Raw genomic sequence first — 17,682 nt, 5'->3', positions numbered from 1 at the left:
TTTAATTTTTTTACCACTTTTTTTTAATTATTTTTTTCTCCTATTTTTTTTTTTTTTTTTTTTTAAATATTTTATTTGATTATTTTATTTTTGTACCTTTCCGCTTGGATTTTTCCAACCCTACACCCTTCACTGTGGACCGGACTCATTCTGCCCTTTTCCCCTTTGCCCGCTTTTGAGATCCCATCTCACCCCCACCCCATGTCCGACCTCCTCGGAACTCTCTCGCCGCTGCATTGCATTCTGGGAAAGCCCTGGAGCATGCTGGGACTCTGAAGGCGGGGCGTCCTGAAGTTTTCTGTGGTATAGACAGGAAACGGTCACAGAGACACAGAAAGTCGCACCTCTGACTCTGCTCCCCGCTTCTCTGACTCCTCCTCGGGGTCTGGACAATGAGAGAGGGACAAGAGGAGAGAGAGAGAGAGAGAGAGAGAGAGAGAGAGAGAAAGGGATAAAGAAGGGAGAGTGGATGCGGCCCCCTCAGGACACGGCGTGGTGGGGTCAGTCAGTAGCTGTCTGGAATCTGTACAAACATTACATTGGATTTGTATTCACTTTTATTTTGATGTATTTTTTATTTTATTGTTTGTAATGGATTCTATTGTGTTTTGTAATGGATGCAGAGGTGGAACAGGGAAGGAATCTGGCATGACCCCGGTCTCCCTGTGTAGGGCACTACTTCAAAGGGAATTGGGTGTCATTTAAGACGTAGGCTGGGAAGTGTAGTTCATCCCCCTCCCCCTCGTTCAATCTGTGTATACATTTAAAAAACAGAAGTGTTGTGATGTTGATCGATGAGCGTTCCCATTACTCTGTATGTATTGTGTTATTGCTATTATTTTTTATTATTATTATTATTATTAATAATATTCCAATTGTTTTTTTTTTTTTTTTTTTATTAGGCTTTAATTTCTGTTTTTTTAAATTTTTTATTTTGTAGGGGCACATGACAGTGGGGATGGTTACATACACACACCCCCACAATTAATTTTCACTGGTCTTAAGAAAGGTCTGCATAGGATGTACTCTATCAATGGCCATTTGACAAAAATCATGTTAGATATCAGTGCGCCCCCTGTGCCCCGTCAGAGGAGTGCGCCCTGGTCCATCAGGGTACTCTGAATTGGAATTCCCATTCTGATGTCACCCGTCCATCCACCAGAGAAGGCGTTTAAATGTGCTTGCCTAAGTGTCCCTGAGGATTGTCTGCAGATCCAGTGTCTCTGTTCCCTACAGGGGCACAGTTGTATTTTTTTTGGTTAATTTTCCATTGTGACAGACATGTCGTCGATCTCCCACTCCATCTGCACCCGTCGGTATCCATCTCTTAGCGGAAGACATCATGGAATCGGATGTTTTTAGTTTTCACCCAGAGGGCAGTTCTTCTCTTGGGAACCTGTGACCCTAACCCTCTGTGAAAGAATGATTGGACGCTTATAGGACTCTTATGACAGAGCCGAGCCAATCAGGTGGCTGTGTGGCGATCACCATGGTGACTGACTGTCAAGAGCCCCAGAGAATGTTTGTCCTTACACACACACACCACCCCCAATCAGGCCACCTGCCACCCCCGTCCTCAGCCTCCCTCCTCAACCACCTCCCTCTCATCTGATAACTTCTCCATCTGTCTTTGGTTTGTGTTGTAAATACTGTAAAGTGCATTTTGATATCATGATATGTTTTGATATTTCCGTCACAACCAATGACTGATGAGAAATTACTTGATTCAGACAAACTGGGGCTATGCTGGTGAATATAAAAAGTTCAAGTTTAAGCATTATTAAAATGAATTAGTGTCACGTGATACAACGCAGCATTGTAGCTGGTTCATTTCTTTTTAAATAGTTCCTCTCAGCAAGCAGAAGGATGCATTTGTACCATGAATTTGGAGATTTACATTTTTATGTGTTAACCCTTTTGTTTTGCTAATGCTTCAAATTGAACTTTTCTGAATTTTCCGTAGTGTGGACCCAGTGTGTTTTAGTTGAGAAACAATGTGTGTTTTTACAGCACCTCACTGCTGAACTCAAAGTCAACATAAACCAGGAGGACCCCCCCTATTAAATTATCACTTCCTTATAAGCTACAACTACGGCCCTGAGTTTTTCCTGGTCAGGTTCAGTGCTCAGGGAAAACTCTGTCCCTAGTAACGATTCATGAAAATACAATTATTTTACTATGAAGGGTTTTTATGTATTTAAATGGAGATTTTCTTTTTATTTTATAAGTTAAAGCAAGAGCTTGAAGGACATTTTCACTTTTGGTGTTAAAGGGTTCCTCAACCAGAACAGTCTATGGGCTGAGGGAATCTTATCTATGGTTTAGTTTTCTTTAAACAGCCAGTAAGATCGTCTGTTCATTTTAGCTCCTGCTAGCTAAAAGCCAAAACAAGTACTCATTGACTTTGAGCTAGCATTGGCTAAAATACATATTTTTTGAACATCCCCTTTACTTCCATTGATTTCTTAGATAGTGGTTGATTAGGAAGCCTGTTTAAAGTCAAGTAAATAATGGATTTTTAGTTTCCTGTGGCCCATAAACATATTTAGGGTAACCATCTAACATCAAGTTGAAAAAGGTGAAATTCTCCTTTTAATGATGTGAAAAGGTAAAATGATAGGGAGTGAATTGCCATGGTTGAGGATCTCAAACCGCAATGTATCATGGTTTAATTGACTGTCTGATCTAGAAACAGTTATTTGGCGTTATTTATGATGCAAGGTGATTTATAGATCAGTCAGTTGGCTGTTGCCTGCGATTTATTATAATTATTTTTTATCCTCATAAACATGGCCGATGGCCTCTGGTGTACTTAGAGATACTGTTGTACAAATTCAGACCCGGCAAATCTGAAATGCACCCTATTCACTAAATAGTGCACTACTTGAGGAATATGTTGTGCACTACGTAGGACACACGGTGCCGTTTGGGTTGCGCTTTAGTTTGTGCCAGTGCAAAGTGTTTCTGGTGTTGTCGGAGGAGGATCATCATAGAAAAACAAACCGTGAAACTGTGTTGGATCTGCTCTGAAATTTCAGATGCTGTGTATTTACCTCCCATAACTAGGGCTAGGAGGTTCTCTGCCATTTCATGTGCTTAGGAAAAACATGGCCCCTTAATTGACCTTCTCCAGTCATGAATCGTGAACATATGACGTGGCCAGGAGAAACTCCTGACTCCTGGTCGTTCCCCTCTGATAATAAGAGGTGTCAAACTCTGCACCAGTACAAACGCCTGTCCTGTACGTAAAATCAACGTTGTCCCATTGTTGGTCATTTGTGTTTCTATGGTGACGTATAATACTGTGTCATTCTGGGAGGGTTGAAAGGAGGATGAGGGCTCAGCAGAAAAGGAAAGATTCTTCTGTTTCTGTTCCTTGGTCGTAGACATCTCAATAGTCTTTAAGTCAAGCCGTTTTGTCTGGTGAGGAAGGAGACCAGTCCGTGCAAATGAAGGGGATAACATGAGATGAAGCCACTTTGGACTGTTAAGATCCAGCCCCATGTTTTTCACTGACAACAAAGCAGTATTGAATACAAGGCAGTCTGTGTCCCAGGGCCAGTTTTTTTATAACGTTTAGTTCATTAAAATGATCCTGTGTCTTGTTCTGTTGTGTTGCCCATTTCAAATTGGGAACCTCCTTGATTTAAGACTGAAAGGGAAATCAGACCCATCACATGATGTGACGCCACGTCATGCTGGAACCGAGAACATGTGTATGTAAATGATCATGTGAAAATTGGTTGAAATATTGCCATATTTAGGATTTTCTCTAAAGCAGTGGGGACAATATCTAATGGGGCAACACAGTATCATGTCAATCTGGATTAAACATTTAGAATAACGGCTTCCTGGGTTTGCTTTGTATTTCCTGATAGGTTAGTTTCAGCTCCTAAATGTCTTGTGTAGTAATAAAAAAGTTTCCTCTTCGTACGTTTTCTTTCTATTGTAATAACGTTTCTTTAGACTGATTAAAAAGTTGCTTATTGAAAAATGGTGGGAAATCTTGCATCAATAATAAATGTAATTTGTTTTGGGTTTTTCATTGAGTCGTCAGTTGTCCGTTTTTGCCTGTGTCCCTCTCTGTTGTAGATACGTCCAAAAACTAATAAAATTGCTTCACTACTTTCGCCAAGACATTCGGTTCTTTCAACAGGTTGTTTTAGACGCTCCCAGGCTTTCACGACTTCAAGCAGTTTGCGCTCTTTAAGTGTGAGAATAGGCAAAGAAAATGTGTTTAATGGCCTACCCAAAGACTGAACCGACAGCAACCCGAGGCTCGGTGATTGAAACCTTTAACTGAGAGCTTTATATTCATACGCCTTTTGTTATCACGAGTCAATGGCCTAGAGTGCTGTCTTTGTGCACAACTCCTCTCTGAGCTGTTTGAACTCAGCGGTGGCCTGGCGGATGGAGGCTGTTTAAAGCAGACTTCAGTCAGTCATTCTGGGGGCCTTTGTAGTGCGCAGACTCCGCTATGGGCGACATTTAGAGTTCAAAACCGCCGAACCAACTTTGAACGCTCGCCGGTGCCCACGTACGCCCTTCACCTGAAAAGGGATTCACATCCTGGTGCGGGAGATAGAGGGGTAGAAGGCAACCGGATTGGAGGGGAGAGGAAGACTGGAAGCGATAGGAGAGAGTTATGGATGTGTATCATCCGTGTCCTCTCGCTGAAACTTTTTCCCAGCATGTGATTTGTGGACCTTCTACTGACATGGATTTAAACCTCACCTAACAACCCAGGTACACGGTTAACTCTCACCTCTCTGTTAGAGTGCTTCTTTCCATTCCTGATTCACTACCTTGAGCTTTCCTGCAGACCATGCCAGACCCCCGGGACCTCCTAACAGACGCCAGTCCCCTGATCGGGGCAGCAAGGCTAGGAAAGCTTCGCCTTGTTCGTCTGCTCCTGGAAGGGGGTGCCCGCGTCAACGAGAGGAACCCGCAGGGAGAGACCCCTCTCTTGGCTGCGTGTAAAGCCCTGAGGGGGGAACCCAGTGGACCAGGGACCCTGAAAATGCTCCAATACCTACTGGACAACCAGGTTGGTGGCTGGCTTTAAAGAAGAACTCTGTTAGTTGCGTTCCCCTTTCGGGTCTTTGTAGGATTCTATTCTGAAAAAGCAGACTTTTGCTGTGAGTGGGTTTGTGGTGTGTGTGACCAGTTTCTTCCACATACACAGTACAACCTGACAGTTTGATACCCACAATGTTTTGTGAACCGGTCCCCATATGGAGAAAGGTTATTTGCGGCTCTGTGGTTAGGTTGTAAAACCTAGAACTGTTATTCGTTTTAAATATAGACATTAGGGGTTAGTGTTTATGTACCTATCCCCTAACCCTGAAGGAAAGAAAAACAAACGTGTGTGTGTGTGTGTGTGTGTGTTTTCCTTCCTTGTATCCAGGCAGACCCTAATGCCCAGGACCGGTCTGGTCGTACAGCTCTGATGTGGTCCTGTATGGAGAGGGCTGGAGCTCAAGTGGCCTCTACTCTCATCTCAGCTGGAGCTGATCCCAGTATGGAAGACTACTCTGGGGCTTCAGCACTGGTCTACGCCGTCAACGCGAATCACCAGCCTACGCTACAGGTCAGGCAGGGGGGAGTTCTGCGTGCGTTCAGTGTGTAGTTGTGTTTAGTGAAATTATATACACGGCGAGTGCTTTCCGCAGGTGCTGCTGGACGCGTGCCGTGCCAAAGGCCGGGACCTCATCATCATCACCACGGAGATAGGCGTGAGCGGGGGCTCGGTGACCAAGCGCTACCTGAATGTACTGCCGTCTCCCGACACATCGCCTGTCCCCTGCATGTCGCCCTCTGACATCATAATCAAGACAGGCTCACCCAACTCACCTGACGGAGACAATGTGTTCAACTTCAGAGGATCAGGTTAGACAACGGATGGAGTGAAGTGGGTGGGTGGGGGGGGGGTCGGGTCGGTCATGTTTTAACACCTCAGGAATCAAATCTCATCCTTTGTCATCTCGTTGTAGGTAAGAGGGGGAATTGCGCCAACAGACTCTCCCCCTGTGAGCTGAGTTCAGTGGACCAGTCCAGTACTCCCCCTCCCAGACAGCGCCAGTGGTCTGAACCGTGGCTGGCTATTCACAACCTGGCTCAACTCAACAAGGTCTACCAGGAAGGAGGGAGGGAGAGGCTGGGGGAGGAAGGAGGAGAGGGAGAAAGGGGACCTGATTGTCACGACTGTGACTTGGAACAGACGGTGAAGGCAAAACGAGGGAGCGCGAAAGAAGAGAGAGAGAATCGATCTGCCCATCACCACCGGAGGGAGATCTCCCAAGCAGCCGCTCGACCTGCCCTTTCCCCGACAACGGAGCACCTTCCCCAGGTCTTTCAGAGCAGACTGACCCCTGAGACAAGCTTAGCCGCTGGACACTTCAGAGGAGAACTCCCCAGTGTCCAAATAGCTTTACAGTGTAAAGGAGGATCTAATCTCATTGAAGGCGACCCAATGACACAGAGGGGCTTCTTGGACAGACTTCACCCCTACCCCCCATCTCCTTGGCAGGGGGGTCGTAGGAACACCCTCCCGTCTTTGACTTCAGCTCCACCCCTTCTTCACCTGTCCCCCCCATCTTATGAGTCTCATCTGCAAGTTCTGCCCCCTGCCCTACCTGTTACAGGTGTGGGGTGTCAGACTAAGCTCTCCTGCTCCTCCACTCCCCATCTCGCTTGCTCTGTCCCCTCCCCTGCCTCAAAATCAGTACTTAGACCTGGCTTTCTACCTCCTCTACCTCTCTCCTCCACTTCCATTCCTGCTGTCCCCCTCCCCACCTCCTCCTTAGCCTACCCTCTCCCTCCCTCCAGTGAGAGAGCGAGGTCACCTCGTCGTCATTCAATCCAGCTGGAGCCGCTGAGCCAGAGGCCAGGAGCTGTCTCGGAGGGGCAGGAGTAGAGGAAGAGTCAGGCTGTTCAGTAGCTCTTGCTCTGGGATGTGTGTAGTTTCAGGTTATAACCACAAGAGGGTGCTGTACCCTTATTTAATACCTGAATGGGCCCTTTTGATATTGTCCGGGTACTAAAATCCAGACTCCAGGATTTGTTTAATTGTAGTAAAGTAGCCTGTTTTATTTAAAATGACTAAGTTTACGCTCAGATTGTGTGTAGGCTTAATGTGCAACAGAAGTGCACACAAGTGTAACCCTTCACAAATTTGGAGTGTTGCACTGTTTAAATGTTGAATTCAAATCGAAAAAGACTCCTAAACATAGATATAATTTGGCAAAGGCGCTATCTGCCTCTTCATAGGGTCTCTCCATCGAATAACATCAGACCAGAATCACCATCCACTAACCTAAACAATCACAGTCATTTGTGTGTAAATGCCACTACATCCAAGCAAACCTTTAAAGTAGAATCTGAATGTAAGCTGTGCTAACTGAGGACATCAGCCTGCGTTGGGTCCTGAGCTCCAGGTGACGCTCGGTCACATCTTGTTACCAGTCGGGACAGGGGCTGTGTTCGAGCCATGTCCACTGTGCACCAAGATGGGAATGTACTGCAGTGACATTCTGATATTGAAAACACAGTGTCATTATTGATATACAGTCACATACAGTATGTTCGAAATCTTGTAAAAAAAATCCCAGACAAAGCGGTCACATTTGAAGTTTAAATCAGAATTCACTATAAATACACATTTTGATGAGGAAATAAGTGAGTCCCCTTCAGCATTCACCATTAAATGACCAATAGGCCCTTTTAGGGATGATCGGAGTCCCACCACTGCATGCGTGCACGGAAGCCTATGATTAAAGAGTCCTTTTGTTTTGGTTGCTGTCATTGGCTGTCAGAGTCCTGGGCCACGCCCTTGTTCCTTGGTAGACTAAGCAGCTCCACGATCTTCTGTATGTCCTTGTCCGCGTCTTGGGTTCGTCCGCTGCGGCTCAAATCACCAATGAGGTCATCGGTCAGCTGCAGACGGGCATTCCTTTGAGGGCATGGGGGGGAAAAAAGAGGAGAGAGAACATTAGGAGACGTATGTTTTGCACCCGCTCGTGTGTGTTTCGATTCACGGGAGCGTACCATTCCGCCAGTTTGACTTCGTACAGCTCCCTGCGCTCCCTCCTCCTCCTCTCCCGGAACGTTTCTCCTGCCAATCCCTGCATGGCGATGATCAGAGCTCCGGCCGGCACGCTGACAGGAGACAACAGCCTGACATCAGCTTCATTCCAGCGTGTCAGTGTTCAGTCTGTCAGTACGGCTGTCCCTTCCTCTCAGGAACCCTGGGACAGTTGTACACCAGACAGTGTTTGGCCAACGTCAGAGCTAGACGCCAAGTTGGCCAACTCTCTGAGTGTGTCGTAGTTCCATAAGATTTAATATATATATGGCTTAAGTTTATCGAGGAGCCCTTTATTGACTACAGCTCCCATTCCGACGGCCCTAAACTCACCACGGTACCAAGAGCTGCGGTGGCTGTCGTTCCCTTGGTGACGCCCCCAGCCCCGACAACTAAGAGGGTGGACATTTGGAGCGTGATGTGCCATCCGATTAGCCGGCGGCTGCGGTGCACCTGGCTGGAGAGGAGGGTGCTGACGGGGCTGTTTGTCCGAGTGGCTGGGCACTGAGGCAAACCGGGGCAGCTTAGAACGTTGGCTCGCGGACGCCACCACACCCGGGCCATCGCCTCATTAACACCTCCCGGCGTTCATGTACAAAACATGAAGAATGGCCCAGATACGGCGGGGAGGGGGCAGGAGAGGGAGGTAGATGACAAGTGAGGAGGCGTGGGAGGGGGGGGGGCTGGCGTAACAAGGGGGGGTAAAAATAATGGGGCAGCTGCTGCCTCGGCCTCCCTGGCTGCTCTACCACCCAGAACACAGCCCTCTGCAGTACACACGAGTCCCCCTGGCACCCAGCGCAGAGCTGGGGTGAGGGGGGGCCGGAGGCGGCGGCGGGGGGGGGAGCAGCTGGGAAGCAGAGGGTAACAGGGAAGGGGCGCAGCTGGCTGCCAGAAATGTGCTTCTCGCAACCTTCTGCAAGTGAAAATTGTTTACCCCTGCTCTCAATGTTTACATATTGCAGGGCGGGCCTGGATTGCTCAAACTGCTCTACCGCCTCTTTCTCGCCGCTCTACCGCCTCTTTCTTGCCTCTTCGTCACCGCTCTACCGCCTCTACTCCAGGTAACTGCAGTGTTTAAGACCAGACCGTTATTCTGCCACTGAAAGCCGTCATATCTCACCCCATGGTCGCTCCAATGACTGTTCCTGCCACCAGTCCCCTCAGACCCAGATTCAACCTGAACAGGCCTCCTGTCAGAGCTGCGTAACACACACAAGGAAGAATGTCACGTTTTACCATATCACACTCAAATTTGTAATGTTAATTTAATATTAAATAAAAATACAATAAGTCATTCAGATTAGATACTAACTGTTAATTTCAAAAATATCACAATGAACTGTTCATACTGAAGAATTCACTAGGATCATAAATACTAATTCACAACAATTGTATATTGGTTTGTATTTATTTAGATAACAACGCAGAGGAATAAGTGCATGTGTAGAGTATGTTGTGGAATTCTCTCAAATGAGATAAGAATCTCTTCAGCCAGTGAATTGTGTATAATGTGCTTACAATCAGACTGTTATGTAATTATGTTCACATTGTCACGCTCCATCATGTTGGATGCTATGCTAATTGTCACAACATCCCTTGTAGAACGTCAGGAAATGAATACATATAATAGATATGAACTGGTTATTTTCTTCAAAATTCTAACAAAATATATATAACATGTACTATAACATGATGCGCTTACAAATTATTTACAAATGCAATATGTCATTATTATTAACATTTCAAATTTTTTAATAAAATTGTTCATGCAATTTATGCTAATGTTGGGGTTCTGACAGCAATGATGAAGTATTACATTTTAAAGAAAATGCTTGGCCTGATGACCTGGTTGAAGTTGTTAGGAGGGATCATTAAATAACCAACCAGAGTATCAGGAGGGATCTACCAATAAATTCCATTTAAAAAAAAAAAAAGTCATCTCCCAGTTACTCGAAGTCTATGAACTACGTGTCCCAGAACTACCCAGTATGCACTGCAAGGCCCATGAGCACCTGCACCATGGGCCTTAAAGGACATGTCCACACAGAAACTTGATTTCCTTAATTCTGGGGCAATGTTTTCACACCAGATGGTCAGAACAACATTGCGAAATGGTAAAACATATTACGGTTTCAATTACAATAATGGCCTTTTTGTGGAAAAATTGTTCCAGGAATTTCAGCACGGGATGGTAGTTTAGGCCAACTACATGATGGCTATGTGAGTATTCAATAAATGATCAACTTGGTTTCCTAATGCCCATGCAGTCCTATAATATTATATACTGTATATATATATATAAAGGATAAACACACAGAGATGCATTAGACAAAGTGACTATCCACTCAAAAATAATGAATGTGGAGTTTAATACAAATCCCCATCTCCCCATGTAGAATATTTCTGGTAGAGTTGGCTCACCTCCTGCTGCTGAATAGTGACTGACGGTGTACTTGTCTCTGTACACAGACAGGCCTGTGCTAATAGTGCTGTCGAGGGACAAACAGAACAATGAGATGGACAATCAATGTCTTTCAGCACCGGAAAACAAATCATGTATATACAGGACCAGTCAAGGGTTTTGAAACACACAACCATTCAAGTGAATGGGTGAGCCACCGTCTATACAGTTGTGTAGTCCTCGCTTACTTGAATAATGTGACGAAGGCAGCTACTCTCCAGCTCCACCTCCAGCCGTACCTGACAAAGCCCCGGATGGCAGCGTTATGGGCAGAACGCTGGACAGGACAAAAGACGGAGAGATACAGAAAAGTGCTTTTGTTTTTCTTTAAGTGTCCAAAAGGAACACTTAAAGAAAAGTGTGTCCATCATTGAATACGTGTAGTGGCCTGCAGTTAACACCCAGCGGCAGACCCTCACCACAGCTTCCACGCGACTATGGTATATTTCAGCCTGGTGGAGTTGGATGAACCTCTCCCTGGCGTGCCGAGCGGCAGGGAGCCCTCCGTAGATCATTCCTGCCAGAGCGGCAGTTAAGGTACTCTTCACCACACTGGACAGCTCCTCTGGAAGACTCTGCATTTCACTGGGATTGGAAAAACACAGGGGAGGACAGCATAAACAAGCTTTAAAATCAAACAGAGCATTTAGAAAACCAGCTTGTACCGTAAGGTAAGGTAAGGCTGGTTATTTTACACTGGAGGTCGGGTACCTTGCATACTAACTGGAAAATGCTAAACTAGGTGCTGTCAAATAACGTCAAAACACAGAATCTTTTGCACTGATAACGCGGCGGTGGTTTGAAATGGGTTTACTCGGCTACGCCACAGACTACAGGAAAGAGGCGTCACGATCAAAACGTACTCTGTGTCGAAGAGATCCTTGATGCGGTCCCATCCAGAGTCCGGAAACTCTGGCTCACCCACGAGGCTGGGAAAGAGAGCGGTAGTCTGGGAGGGAATGTGCTCTGGGACAGGCTCAGTTACGACACTGTCAGCTGCATAGGCCCTGGGGACGAGAAGACCTAGGGAGGGCAGGGCAGACTGAAGGAGACCCAGCAGTGGTCTGGTGCTAAGTGTGCCCTGCGGGTCCAGGGCTGCCTGCTGACATGGGGCCGGGGATGCCTGCTGACATGGGGCCGGGGATGCCTCGGGCCGTTTCGGAGGACTCATCGTGAACGCTTCACCAGCCACGGGAGCTGGAAGCTGGATCTGGGAACACACGGCCAGGAGTTAGGATGTTCCAGAAAATCCTTCTGCTTAAAACAAACGCCCTTTGGGTAGAGGAACAGAAAGCAAGTGGACAAAATAGAAGCACAGTGCAACAGCGGTTTAGACACCCTATCTGACGCTGCATTGCCGATGTATGTATGTATGTATGTATATGTCTAGCATTAGAATACGCTTCCCGGGCGGTACTTTATTGCTTTGGAGTTTTAATTAACACATGTAGGAAATGAAAATACAGTATACAGGATGTCAGATACTGTTCAGCCAACAATCAGCTGTTATAAAACATGGTTCAACAACCACGAAAAATAAAGACTATGTATGAATGTATCAATTGTATAAAACAGAACGAACATTCAATGTAATACTGAATTTCCATGAACATTGTGCACTTGTCATACCTAAACGTTCATTCAGCGTAGAGAAACGAAGTGAATCTATTTTCATGCAGAAATAAGCAAAGTGCAGGTGATTTAGGCTGGCTAGCTAGCTTATTCACCAGTACTGTGCTTAATGAAGCTGTCAGCTGTATCTAACACTGCTTGCTAAGCATGTATAGTACTTACATCGCATGGGCTGCGTTTCAACAGTTAGTTGACTTCGTATTTATTCCATCTAAAATGTCCTTGCAGTTTGTCTTTCCTACCTGAGCACTTCCACCAGCACGGTGCTAAACCACAGACGAACGAATTTCAACGAAACTGAAGCCATCTAGACGGAGAGCACCCCCCTCAGGTGGAGGACCGACCATTCACTGGAGACCAGCATTCGGAATTTACATGTTGGCATGGTTTATTGCAAAAGTAAATACAAGATTCAATATAAAAATGCAAACTGTAAATGTAGACAGAAAGCAATTTGAATCCTATGACAATATATTTTATGTTGTAGTCAAAGAGAGCATACATTACTCAGAATTGAAACAGATTAAAACAATTCCACTGATTTTGCAGGTAAATGAGCCAGCCCTGACAGTATAATAAAATAATATTACAATCTCTGTGCATAAAGTATTCTGACAAACCGGCAAGGTGAACATAGCTTTTTGCCTTTGTACCTCTACATGATTTTCATATCTAAAAAACCCAGCACAAAGAACATTACATATGTGGACAGTGAATACCATTGTTGTAGAATGAGAAGACTAACACACACATTACAACATATTCAACATGATCACTACTGTGGCTTATAAATAATGTTCTTCGCCATGGCATGGTCCAAGTTTGTATTGACTGTGGGTTTGACAACATGTCCTTTTACATTAATGAATAATGTTTTATTGGCACTTGGTGTTGAGTATGTATTGCTTAAAAAATGTACAGTTTCATGCGCTAATGAATCTCAATAAAAAAAATTGTACTTGAACAGAGGTAACAGTCTGAGGTGAGATGAGTGTCTTGGTTGTGTGCAAAGTGGAACGGGCCATTGGCAATAAACTGCATAGATGTGCTAAACTAAGCAACAAGTCTTCAGCTGTATACAGTTTCTTCTTTCACCCACTAGAGGGCAGTAAGCGGTATACAGTTTCTTCTGTCACCCACTAGAGGGCAGTAAGCGAAAGCAAATAAACATTGCCTAGGGAGCCATTCACCAGTCAATCTATGGCTTTTTGAGTTCCATGTAATTTCAGGTTGTAAATAAACAACTGAAATCAGTTCATGGCAAACACTATTAAGTTCTTTCTGACTCCTCTACCCTAGCTTTCTTGGAAGGCATAACAATGCAAATATTTTGAACACGAAATAACTACAAACTTTAAACAATGCGATAGAACCAATATTGATGCTACTTGTTGTGTGCTAGTCCCAATGACAATCCCAACTAGCTATGGATGTTTATTCTAGTGCTTTTCTACTCCTAAATCTTCTATTACATATTACTTTAAAGGTACTCCATTACATCTAACTCAATAGAGAACCTATGGAGTGACCAAAGCCTACATGTGAAGATCAGCATTAGGGACCTTTATAAAAAAACAATTGTGAAGATTTAGCAGCCTGTCCTTAACTGAAACTGCTTCTACCATTTATAGTGCCCCCACCCTCGGCTGAATTACAGTTCAGTTTTCCCAGGTTTGTGGATAACTTGATTGTAGTTGGTCTTCCTCTTAGGTCTGTACTTGAGCAGTCCCCCAAACTCAGTGAGAACCCTCTCCCAGTAACATGACACGTCCTCCATCCTCAGATGGTCCAGGATAAATCGCTGACCCCTGGTGGCAGATAGAGGAACACCGGTCAACCATCCAGAGACAGTCTGATCATCAAGCATGCTGTTGTACAAGCCCATAGACAAGAAATGTGTTGTTGTCCATAGGTGATTACCTAACGGCAATCTCTTGTGCAGCATCGTCATTTTCTTTCACAAACAGTAGCAGTTCCCTGGAAAGACAGAAATGGGGGCATATCACTTCATAACAGAGCATATCCAGATTAAATAAAAACCCCATAAGACTACCAAATATTACACTGCTCGTGTTGCCCAGGTGAAAGGCTAAGATGTGTGCAGCCAGGACAGAGAGGTCACCTGAGGTCAGAGAGGTCCTGTTTGACAGGGATGTAGTGAACCCAGGGCACCAGCTGGGGGTAGAAGAACTCCAGCCACTCCTCTCCAACATGGAACACCAAGGAGCCACAAAGGAACAAGTGCTTCAGACGGAAGCTGGCCGCCACACCTCGGAAGTTAAATAGGTACCTGGAGGGGAACAAGAGGGGCATGAACTCTTGACCTTGAAACCAATAACGGAGGGTTAAATCTTAGCCCATGAAAACGAGGGCCTCAACACTCAGTCAACTAAAACTCTCTGAAGTTGAAACGAAGTTGAAGCGTTTTAATTAGTCTAATTTTATCCCTGGCTGACCTGGAATCTGTATTGGGAGATGAGAGGGACAGGAGAGCGAGCTGTAAAACATGCTGTGCAACATAGCCTAAACAAAGCCAAGCTCAATGGAATTCCACCATAATATCTCATTCTTACTTGTACTGACAGTGGTCGACCAGGGGAATCTCCTTTGCTGGGGGTCTCCCCAGTGTGTCCTTCTCAGACTTCCAGGCCTGGTTCTTGGTGTACTCAGCATCCACAAGATCTGGGTCCTCTCTGGACAGAAGCACCAGGGGGTCCCTCTCAGGACTAGTCCTGGAGCCTCTGAAGAACCCTTTGGAGTCTTTCCTCGCCCACGGCCACTCTGCCGCTGACCTAACAGAACAAGGCTCTTACAGTAAGAAAGATACAAAGTTGTCTGATAAAAGGTCTTGTTGCCAGGTAATAAACAAAACAAAATGATCTTCATAAACGGGTGTAACCTACTTCTGAAGGTCATCCCTCATGATGTCCCATCGTCCCAATCCAGTGGGGTATATGGGCCATACAGCCGGCCCTCCCTCCCAAAACGTCCAGGCCGGATACATGATGTCCCGATAGTCAGCAGTCTAAATGCATACACACACACACACACTTTCATTTTCCAGAAAGAAACGACAACATTGTACAGGTACTTAGAAGCATTTCTAAATAACAAAGAAGCAATTTAGGATTTCACTAGAAAAAAATCATTGCGCATGTCTGTGTGACGGAGAGAGAGAGAGATGAGGACATGCAGGTTCTGAGGGCTGACCTTACTGAAAGACAAGACAGGCAGGGTGGGCTGCACCCAACCTGGAACCTGGGGGTAATCCCGCACGTTCACCACCATCTCCATATCTGGCAACCTGTCGATCACCTGAAGAATGAAGTGCTGCACACCGCTACACCTAAACCAATGAGGGAGAAAGGTGAGATATCACACTACACCTAAACCAATGAGGCAGAAAGGTGAGACATCACACTACACCTAAACCAATGAGGGAGAAAGGTGAGATATCACACTACACCTAAACCAATGAGGCAGAAAGGTGAAACATCACACTACACCTAAACCAATGAGGCAGAAAGGTGAAATATCACACTACACCTAAACCAATGAGGCAGAAAGGTGAGATATCACACTGCACCTAAACCAATGAGGCAGAAAGGTGAAACATCACACTACACCCAAACCAATGAGGCAGAAAGGTGAGACATCACACTACACCTAAACCAATGAGGCAGAAAAGTGAGATATCACACTACACCTAAACAAATGAGGCAGAAAGGTGAGACATCACACTACACCTAAACCAATGAGGCAGAAAGGTGAAATATCACACTACACCTAAAGGTGAGACATCACACTACACCTAAACCAATGAGGCAGAAATGTGAGACGTCTCCCCTCTCAAACCATATACCTTTCTTAGAACTACACATCAATCTTGTAAAATAGTCTGCCCTCCAAAATATAGACTTCAAGGATAATAAGGAGCAAAGTTGAATTATTACATTTTTGGATGCTCAGATTGACATCAGTTCAATCACTAAATATTCAAGCACACTTGTCATTGGTAGGTTGCCTAGCAGTCACATCACCATCTCACCAGTAGACAAAAAGTAGCTAAATCTAAAGAAACATTCTCTCCCTAAGCAAGGTAATCTCCCAGGTCATTGGTGTATATAAAAATGTGGTCTCTTAGAAACTATTTGGTTAAATATGGGTAAAAATATATATTAGGGCACACACTTAGTAGGTGCGCATTGAGAAATATTTGAGATATTAAAGCTAGAATTAATATCTTTCAGATATGTCAGGTCCAAGAAAAATATTTAGGGGTCTATGCAAACACAGTGTGAGTACAACTGAACCATATAAGCATTATAAAAAAAACATGAACAAATAAACTCAGATGGGCACCCTGATTAGTGATGTTTCCTCACCTGGCTGGAAACATACAGTTCTGCTCCCGATACAGCTTATGGTCAATTATCTGGTAATGGGTGCCCACGCCACGACGAATCGTGGCTGCCATGAGATCCTCAGACACTCCCCCACTGAAAGGTCGTAGGTCATCCTTTACGACACTGGGTGGAATGAGGACAACGTACAATGAATTATCTGTTTCAAACAAGTCAACCAGTTATCTGCTTTTTACAATTCTGTTTTAATAGAGAGCATCATCATTTCTTCCAGTGGCAGTACCTGAGGTGGCAACTGCAGTTGTTTGGGCTGCAAGGCTTGTGTTGCTGTACGGCTTCTGTGATCTTCTCAATGTATTTCTGCCACCTGCCACCATCACCTGACAAAATGAGTTTGATAAGCAAAAGTATGGCCTTTCTGGGCTACGGATAGGCACATTAGTGTCACTACTTGATAAACACTGAAAACCTGAGGCACTAGGACGCTTAGGATGCTCACCGACTTCAGATGAAAACATAGGATAAACTGCACACTATATTTCGACAGTATGGTCTGGTAAGATTCAGGACAAGCTTAAACGGAACAGATAATCCGCGCTACTATACTACTAGTGTGTAGTGACATCTGTTGCATTGTATTCGCTAGCTGACATTTTACAATTTGAGCCACAGTTCATCAGACTTTTTCTTGAATGGAACGTCAATATTCTCTTATGAATTATTTTGCACACACTACTACTTTTAAATACTGAACTAGGTATCTGGGATAACTACAAAGAAGTAATAATCATCTAGCTACTGTAGCTAGCTAGTATTGAATGGGAACTTCAGAGATAAATTCGACCATGCCATTTCAGTCCAGCACAGACAACAAAAAAGTGAATATTACATGAGGAACCTTTTTTTTTTTTTTTTTAACGTTACCTAATCCGGCTACGCTGAAATCACCTCCACAAAACTGTAAAGTTAGAAAAGCCATCAACAGCCATGTCAATTCCATTTTCTCCGACTCACACCGTAAAAACTGCGGCTCTGGTAGCCTCTAGTTTGGTCTGAACACTCTTACCGTAATTACAGTATCTACGCACATTTACCTTAATATTGAAACAATTTGCGCACAATGTGTTTATTGATTATTT

At 44.8% G+C, this 17,682-nt stretch overlaps 3 protein-coding genes across 6 annotated transcripts; 1 reads left to right on the top strand and 2 right to left on the bottom strand.

The window, feature by feature from the left end:
* The first annotated feature begins 910 nt into the window (after window positions 1-910).
* Window positions 911-9,831, top strand: LOC105019879 (ankyrin repeat domain-containing protein 34B). 3 transcript variants are annotated; one of them, XM_013139962.3, is made up of 6 exons: window positions 911-4,746; window positions 4,823-5,047; window positions 5,408-5,590; window positions 5,673-5,889; window positions 5,994-6,955; window positions 9,049-9,105. In XM_013139962.3, the coding sequence occupies exons 2-5, from the start codon at window positions 4,826-4,828 to the stop codon at window positions 6,914-6,916; spliced, it is 1,545 nt and encodes a 514-aa protein (XP_012995416.2). In that variant the 5' UTR covers window positions 911-4,746; window positions 4,823-4,825; the 3' UTR covers window positions 6,917-6,955; window positions 9,049-9,105. The 3 variants fall into 3 exon arrangements, with proteins under 3 accessions (XP_012995416.2, XP_010884698.3, XP_010884696.3); XM_010886396.4 differs by having other exon boundaries at window positions 911-5,047; window positions 5,994-6,464; window positions 9,049-9,831; XM_010886394.4 differs by having other exon boundaries at window positions 911-5,047.
* timmdc1 (translocase of inner mitochondrial membrane domain containing 1) lies at window positions 7,620-12,457 on the bottom strand. Of its 2 annotated transcripts, none has more exons than XM_010886392.4 (8): window positions 12,342-12,457; window positions 11,411-11,757; window positions 10,967-11,132; window positions 10,736-10,824; window positions 10,508-10,575; window positions 9,207-9,285; window positions 8,047-8,157; window positions 7,620-7,951 (listed from the first exon to the last, which is right to left on the bottom strand). In XM_010886392.4, exons 2-8 carry the CDS (start codon window positions 11,716-11,718, stop codon window positions 7,801-7,803), a joined length of 972 nt encoding a protein of 323 aa, XP_010884694.2. In that variant the 5' UTR covers window positions 11,719-11,757; window positions 12,342-12,457; the 3' UTR covers window positions 7,620-7,800. The 2 variants fall into 2 exon arrangements, with proteins under 2 accessions (XP_010884694.2, XP_010884695.2); XM_010886393.3 differs by lacking the exon at window positions 12,342-12,457 and adding an exon at window positions 12,177-12,314.
* Window positions 12,458-12,635: 178 nt separating this feature from the next.
* On the bottom strand, window positions 12,636-17,597 carry poglut1 (protein O-glucosyltransferase 1). Its single transcript, XM_010886391.3, has 9 exons — window positions 17,468-17,597; window positions 16,827-16,923; window positions 16,565-16,708; window positions 15,390-15,525; window positions 15,083-15,204; window positions 14,753-14,971; window positions 14,302-14,469; window positions 14,100-14,156; window positions 12,636-13,987 (listed from the first exon to the last, which is right to left on the bottom strand). The coding sequence occupies exons 1-9, from the start codon at window positions 17,541-17,543 to the stop codon at window positions 13,831-13,833; spliced, it is 1,176 nt and encodes a 391-aa protein (XP_010884693.2). The 5' UTR covers window positions 17,544-17,597; the 3' UTR covers window positions 12,636-13,830.
* Window positions 17,598-17,682: the final 85 nt, after the last annotated feature.

The sequence above is a fragment of the Esox lucius genome, chromosome 22 (assembly GCF_011004845.1).
Source record: "Esox lucius isolate fEsoLuc1 chromosome 22, fEsoLuc1.pri, whole genome shotgun sequence".
Taxonomy (NCBI): domain Eukaryota; kingdom Metazoa; phylum Chordata; class Actinopteri; order Esociformes; family Esocidae; genus Esox; species Esox lucius.
This window is presented reverse-complemented; position numbering and strand designations above follow the sequence as displayed.